Below are 7617 nucleotides of genomic sequence, written 5' to 3'. Positions count from 1 at the left end.
TCAGAGGGCGAAACAGCTGTCACGCGTAATTATAATTACACATCTTTTTTTTTGTAAATTGAATAATAATACTATTGAATACCTATATAATAGAAAAAAAGATTCAAATGGTGTTTTAAAAGTGAAACTTTATAACAACATATAATTTTTTTACATATTTTTCTTATTAAAATTCAATATCACTAAAACGTGCTCACTAAAACACCCTGTTCCGCCATCTACATTAAATTGCAATTGAGTTCATGTTATACCGTATCTATTATTAGTGTACCTAGTTGTTATTTGCCCAGGTGATTCTATGTGTTACCTTTCTTCTGTACACGCTACTGTTCCTGTTAAACACTAAGCTTTCTCAGTCCGCAGGAAGCAGTAGCAGATTTTGCTCTGATTCACAAATAATTTAATTAAAATTACGAAGCGATATCACCTAGTCCTACATATTTGATAATACTAAAATATTGCTAAAAAAAGCTATTTTTGTACATAAAATAAGTGTTAAAAACTGTTATTGTTATTGTTACTTAGTGATTGTGAAATTATTGATTTATCAATGTTGACAATGCACCATTTGAAATTTCTTATATGTGTCAGCTTCTTGTTTGTTAATGTGTTCAGTCAAGACTGCATTGACTATGGACATAGGGTATGTATCTACTAGTATCGAGGTTTTACAAGTTATCTGTTTTACAAGTATATGTCTTTGTACAGTTTGACATGCTTAAATTTGCAGTTGATATCGTTGCCGCTGTAAATTGATGATAAAAAAATAGTGTCAAACTCGTACCTCTACATGAATTTGTGATGATTTATATAATATTTTCATAGTGTAAGTACCTACCTGCTTACAACACTAAGTCATAAAATTAAAAATCAAAAGGGACGTTAAAAAAATGTCTGATAACTCGCTGACACAATTATTATTGAACATTTTGAATGCTTGTAATACAGAGAAAATCATTCTTTTGAAACACTGCAAAATGTGTAAGTACTTATTTAACTTGAAAAATTTGTTGTTTGGGATGATAACGTTTGTCTAAATACCTTTTAATGGCTACTCTTAAAGTCTTCAATAGATAAATACTAAATTCTTACATATATCATCTTATCTTTCTCAGTTTATTGTACAGCTTGTCACATTTATCTGTGCATTCGGCTAAAGGATTGCCTCCGTGGTCTAGGGGTAAGGCTCTCAACTAGCAAGGCGAAGGTCACGGGTTCAAATACCGGCCTGCACAAGTAAATTGTATTTGATCAGTTTGTGTTATTTCCAATGTACTCATTTAAAATAATATATATATTTTATATGCGGCACGTTCCAGAGTGGAAGATACTCTCAGTATCGCCCTGGTATAAGACCACCATTCAAAATTTAAACGTAGATTGAAATGGCTTTAGTCGTCTTTTCTGACCAGATCTGAATAGTTGCCATCGACTTTGAAAATAAGTGTGTCAAGCTGTATGTTAATGTGCTTTGTAAAGAATTACAAGAATATGGTTGTTGATATTAATATGGTTGTTTCTATGCGCATTATTACCAATTTAGTCTTTTTGCATAACCTGTTAAGTATATGTGCTTATTCATTGTTGTTATTCTTAGATTGTATTATTTTCTAGTGTGCAGATACTGGGCAATGCTGTGGCGGCTGTTGTATTGGAGGAGTGTGCATCGATAGTAAGTAACTTGTGAAAAATTATATAACTACCATAACACGGGCATTAGCCTAGTATGGTAGTTAAAAATATGTCTAAAAATGTAACATATAAAATACCTTCAACGTGAATATTTTTTTTACAAGATTATAATAACATACCTGCAATTATAACTAACAATAATTGTGTATGGTGTACATTTTTTTTATTGATTAGGAAATTAAACAAAATTTACATTAGAAAATAATAATATTCAAACAATAGGCAATAAGTTGAGGTTACTCTTAACCTGCCTCACTAGGCTATCGGCTAGCTAGCCTGTGTTGAGGCAGTCATTTTACAAGTTAATTTCAATACTTATGAATATACCCATACGTATATTGCAATATAATCACTCATTTGTTTTGTTAAATGAATAATTTTGAATTTGGGTGAGTACACCGGTAATGGCCCTATCATTACTGTTAATCCAAATTATAATATTGTTTTTGAATATTTGTTTGTGTTTCACATTTTTTATGCTCTCTGGAAGAATATTGTGCAATATTGTTGCAATGTATCTAAAATTTCTTTGACCGAAAGTAGAATGCGTTATTGGAATTAGGAGTAAATCTTTGTTATTGTTTCGAGTACAGCGAGTATTTAATCTTTTTTTGTAGTATGTATTTATGTATGTTTGTATTTGGTTGCATGAGGATTGTTTTTAGGTTTATCTGCCAAACTTCAAACACATTTAGTTTGAGTCTGTAATTAGAGGTAGCAGAAGGGTTATTTTTATGCAGATGAAGTGCCACCTCCCCATGCTATGATACCATACTCAATAATAGATTGACAGACTGCAAAATAAATCATTTTCAAGGGTTGTAAGTTGTGAATGTTTCGTATGGTTTTGTGCATGGTTTTTTCTTATTTTTGCATTGTATTTTCTATTAGTCGTTCGCAATTATTTGAGCGTGAAGTTTCATTTGAGGTTCTTCATCTGAGTAGAGGGTTCAAGAAAGGGACATCTGACAGCATTCATCAGAATTTAGACATCTGTGTATTCTAATAGAGGCGTTGTCATAATGTCGACCTACAAAATTTATACTTGATCTGACGTATTTAGTTATCATGGAGTTCAGTGTGAGTTTATTTCTATTCAACCACTATTTTTACAATGCTTTTATTCGTTTCAGCTTTTTTTCAAGCAGCTTCAAATAATAAGACAGTGTCATCGGCAAAATTAACCATTTTCCCCTGTATATTAATATTGCAGGAGAGTAAAAAATCTGTTTTGAAGCAGGAAAATGAAGGTGGACCTCAAAATAGCATTTATTTATATTTATAATTGTTAATAATGTAGACAACAAATAAATAAAAATTGAAGTCTATATTCATTTTCTTTTGCATTTATTCACTCTTCTGTAAAATTTCAACATTTTTACACTGGAAGTTATTACACGCCCAGCGACGATATCACTTTGTATATAATTACATAACCATACCACATTCAATATTGTAAGAATAATAGGTAATTACCTTATTCCCACAAAAAAAGTGCTTTGAAATGATGCCTTGCCATAACATGTCATTGACTGAGCGTAGAGAAGTGCTGTTTTAACTCATCCGTTTTGCATTTCGTCTGTCTGTAAATTTATGTGTGCGACCCGTTTCCGTTTTCGAAAATTTTGCTAGTTCCACTTTATCATACAATCAAGCCTTACTTTGACGGGAAGGCTAACATTGGCTGTGGTTCAGTAAAGATTCATTTTTCAAATGTGAAATACCATTTTCTTATTTTCTTATTACCATTTTTTTTTTATTAAGTATTATGGTACCTATCTGCTTGAAAAAATCATTGTCATTGAGATGGTGAAGTTTCTTTGGAAAAACTTTTTATATATAAGAGAAAATTAAAAACATAATTTTTTGGACGCTAGGTCCACTGTTAACAGAACAACTGGTTAAATCATTTTTATATCTCCCACAATACAGAAACAAACAATCTGTACAAATAGGTTGCGTTTAGCATTACAGCACTGCCATCTTTTGAAAAAAATCAAAACACATTTTATAAAAAGAAAATTATATATAATGGATTAAGTAAATATAATTAACCTCGTTCTCTTCTATCCTAACGTTTGTAAAGCTTTATCTGTGTAAATATTCTGCTTAAAATTATTTTGTGCCTCACATTTAGTGTCTCATTTCAGCTTATCGTGCCTGTTACGACTTGACTGATCTCTGCCGAGACCATTACTGTCCCCCGGAGATGTCCTGCACGCTTTTCAAGCCGGATGACTGCCCTGGCTGTGAAAGTCAGCCGATATGTCAATGAGTAATAACCAGTAGTCACTAGTCAGTTATATTCCAATCTTTATGGGCAAATGTAGAACCTCATCAGTCAACTTATCTCTTCAAAGTTTTGGCACACAGAATCACATAATTTTTTTAACCTTCAATTTCAACGCTTGCTTTAGTGTTAACGTGGCATACAGTAGAGTAGAGATATCACAAAAAAACAAAGTGCCCATTCTGTAAGAGTGTACTTGAATAAATAAATACTATTTTAATAAATTTTTATTGTAATTTTTAATATTATTGATTTAAATATATCTGATGAATGTGTACGAAGAACATTAAGACACAAAGAAAAATTGTGTATGATTTACGAAACCCTTGGTCTATATTATTTAATTTCAAGATTTTATACAAAGTAAGTTGTGTAGATTATACAGAAGACAATGATTAATATTAATAACAACTACACAGTACAATACTTAATTTAAATAATTAATATTTTATTCATAGGCCGTTCCATAGGTAGCCATACTGATGGCCTGGTTCAGATTTTCACAATCACTGCTATGGGAGTCCAGAAGCCTCGAACTCTGAATAATTAAAACAAAAACAAATATATATTACTATGTAGCATTTGACATTTATCTTAACATCACACTGTATCACTGTAGAGGTGGGTAGTGTGGACGGGATGTCAGACGCTGTCTGATCCTACGCACAATTTGTCCAATTCTTAACATAACCCTTCTCGATTTTGTTCACTTGTACATTATATCATAATCATCTTATACGTATTTATCTTATATCTATTTACTATACATGTACAGCTACAAACTGTGTTACCATCCGTTTATACATTTTGTTCATAATTTTCGGACCAACACAGTTTTAGCTAGATGCAATAACAACATACGGGCACAAGCTATTTTTGTTTTCATCACCTTTTTGGTATTTCCAATCCTTTCTTTATTTACAGTGTAACAATAGTTACAAGTTATAAGTGAATACTATGCATTTCAAAATTCTTTGAACGCGTTTTACTTAACTATCCCGCAGCCAAGTGGGGGAGTAGGTAGTACCCAAAATTACTGTCCTCCTTATATTAGCTTAAATACTTGACATATCATTTTAGTATTTTACGTATTCCTGCTTGATTGACCGAATTGGGATTTCTATAGTTGACCGAATAATTGGGATTTCTATAGTTTAAAAGCCCATAAGACAGAACAATGCATGGAGTCGTCGGAAGACCCACTTGCTTACCGAAGTTTTGTTTGGCATTTGGCCTGTCAAGAGTTAAAACTAAAATTTTCATCATCAAGACTTTATCACGTTTACCAAAGGTTCAGGGGTCTCATATTGGAGATATTATACCAGCGTTATTGTAAGATCTTTGGAGAAAATTGATTGTATTGTATCCATGAAAAATTAAAAACAGCAAACTGAACTACAGACTTATTCCCCAAGCATAACTTGTTTTGGAAAATGAAGTAAGCCAGAACTTGCTGTGGGATTAAAAGTTGATCTTCCATCTGCTAGATCAGAGGTTCCCAAAGTGGTCTATATGAACCCCCAGGGGTCCATATCGGCTTGCTGGGGGTCTATGTCAGCGATAAAAAAATTTGGGGGTCCACGAGATTCAATTGGGGGTACATACGAGCGAACCCCCATTTACCTAACATTTAGGAGTTCCGTAAATGACACAATAGACCTAACACAAATATAGTAGACTGAGAAATTACTTATTTGATATTTGCATTTTTATATTTCGTAAAGTTGTTAATTGAGGTATATAAATAGAGTCTACGTTCCTTTTTTCGTCAGAATTAATATATTCAAGCAAAACATTGCACATTGGAAGCCGCGAATTTTCCTAGTTCCCCAACTTGTTTTTGAAAAACGTCCAGGGTAATAATGACGTTCAACATTTAAATGTACTTCACACAGACTTCAAAACTAAGTTCGAGGACATTTTAACTATCGAAATGGAATGTGGAAGAATCGGAAAACATGTGACAAGAAGAAATGACCGGAATAAGCACTTAAGGGGCAGTTCTGTAGGGCTAACTACAGAAAGAAATTCCCGTTGCTTAACCTGCTTCATTTTCATTTGGTGTAATACCTCACAAGGGTAAAAATGTAAAAAATGCACAATGTAAAAACAGAGCAACTATACCGCCACCTGGTTGTTGGGCAGGTAAGGGAAGGGAATCTTTTTACTAAAAAAATAAAAGATTATCACATGGGACGTTAATAGTTTTAGGAAAATTCAATATTCGGCAGGCAGGGGTCTACGGAAAAAAATATATTTGGCAAGTGGTCTACGGGGCAAAAAAGTTTGGGAACCTCTGTGCTAGATAGATGAACCAAAACCTCCTAAATCACAAGCCCGGGACACTGAATCAAATCAACCTCCTAACTTGTATGGGAACCTCCAAAATATGTTTTTTTTTTAAATTAACCTGAAACATTTAAAAATGTTTTATTAAATAAGAATAAATTGAAAAAAAAATTAAAACGAAAATTTTTGTAAAATCCCATACAAGTTAGGAGGCTGCTTTGAATGAGTGTCCCGGCCTTGTGATTTAGGAGGTTTTGGATGAACCCGCCACATAATGAGGTTCTGCCACTGAGATCTCCGTTGACCTCCCTGTTACATGCATCGTTTGTGAGAAAGAGGGAGAGGTTACGTTGGGTCTACCGGTGTGTATCGAACGCATTACGCAATGCTACCCAAAGGCCGCAAAGCAGATGTCTGACCATGTGAGGATAAGAAAGCTGTATTTACCCGGCCGGCGAGTACTGAGCACAACGCGCGCCAGGACACAGTATTTACGTAGTATCCCCTCCCCGGCTCGAGAGCACTGGGCACATCGCAAGCCATGGACCCAGTATTTACCTAGCATCCCCTCTCCTTTGCCCAGGCGAAGCTAGGCCAAACACTGAACAGCAATGGTCAGCCAATCAGCGCAAAGCCACAATAATGCTAGAAATATTTCTCTTTTCATATATAATTGCGCAAATTAATGTTAGATTTGCGTGAGTCTCGCCGCAACAATGCTAAATAAAAATATACAGGTTGAAAGGCTGGACTCACGTCTATGTTGTAAAGTAATATTGAAATATGTAAACATTAATATTAAGTAGTTATAAGGATTTCCTCACACCAATGTCGGTCTGAGGACCCACTGATTCATATTGTACAATTTATTATAAAAACATTAAAAATGCTAGGGAAAAACAGTTTTCATGAGATGAAGCGGCGTAAAGAGTACTATTGAATAAATAATTTTAATATTGACTATTAAAGTCATATGAAAACACACGAAGCTGCACAAAAATGCACCTCGTTTACGCGGGGCGTTTCAGACGCGCGTTCACCGATGTGCGCACGCCCCCGCTAGTCCTATATATACGGCGCGTAAAGCGATCACAAGTCTCTCTCTTCCGACATCTACTCTGACCGCTTCACTCTGGACTGCTTCTCCCGCTGGAACTACTACAACCGCCTTTGACTTCTGACCTCTCGCTTCCTTGGACTACCTACTGCTCTTTCCTTGGATACACGACATCACAGCAACCGGAAAAGGCCCTGAACATAAAGCAGCTCACCGACTAGAAGATTCAGCACCCCTTATTTACAGTCAATGTAGAGGACTTGCGTCTGATACATTGTGTGGTCCTTCG

The 7617-nt window shown here is 34.5% G+C and overlaps 1 protein-coding gene and 1 long non-coding RNA gene across 2 annotated transcripts in view; one reads left to right on the top strand and one right to left on the bottom strand.

Moving 5' to 3' along the window:
* The first annotated feature begins 299 nt into the window (after positions 1-299).
* On the top strand, positions 300-4268 carry LOC149412136 (uncharacterized). Its single transcript, XR_016304703.1, has 3 exons — positions 300-643; positions 1615-1672; positions 3843-4268. It is a non-coding gene; the product is annotated as an uncharacterized LOC149412136 (long non-coding RNA).
* A 105-nt stretch (positions 4269-4373) lies between these two features.
* Positions 4374-7617, bottom strand: part of LOC149412134 (synaptic vesicular amine transporter-like) — a 28953-nt gene continuing 25709 nt past the window's right edge. Inside the window, exon 11 of the mRNA XM_089646402.1 lies at positions 4374-4520. Within this exon, the coding sequence (XP_089502528.1) occupies positions 4431-4520 (90 nt within the window). The 3' untranslated portion in view covers positions 4374-4430. The remainder of the gene's footprint in view (positions 4521-7617) is intronic.

The sequence above is a fragment of the Hesperophylax consimilis genome, chromosome 24 (genome assembly GCF_061612785.1).
Source record: "Hesperophylax consimilis isolate HC1 chromosome 24, BYU_Hcon_1.0, whole genome shotgun sequence".
Lineage (NCBI taxonomy): Eukaryota > Metazoa > Arthropoda > Insecta > Trichoptera > Limnephilidae > Hesperophylax > Hesperophylax consimilis.
This window is presented reverse-complemented; position numbering and strand designations above follow the sequence as displayed.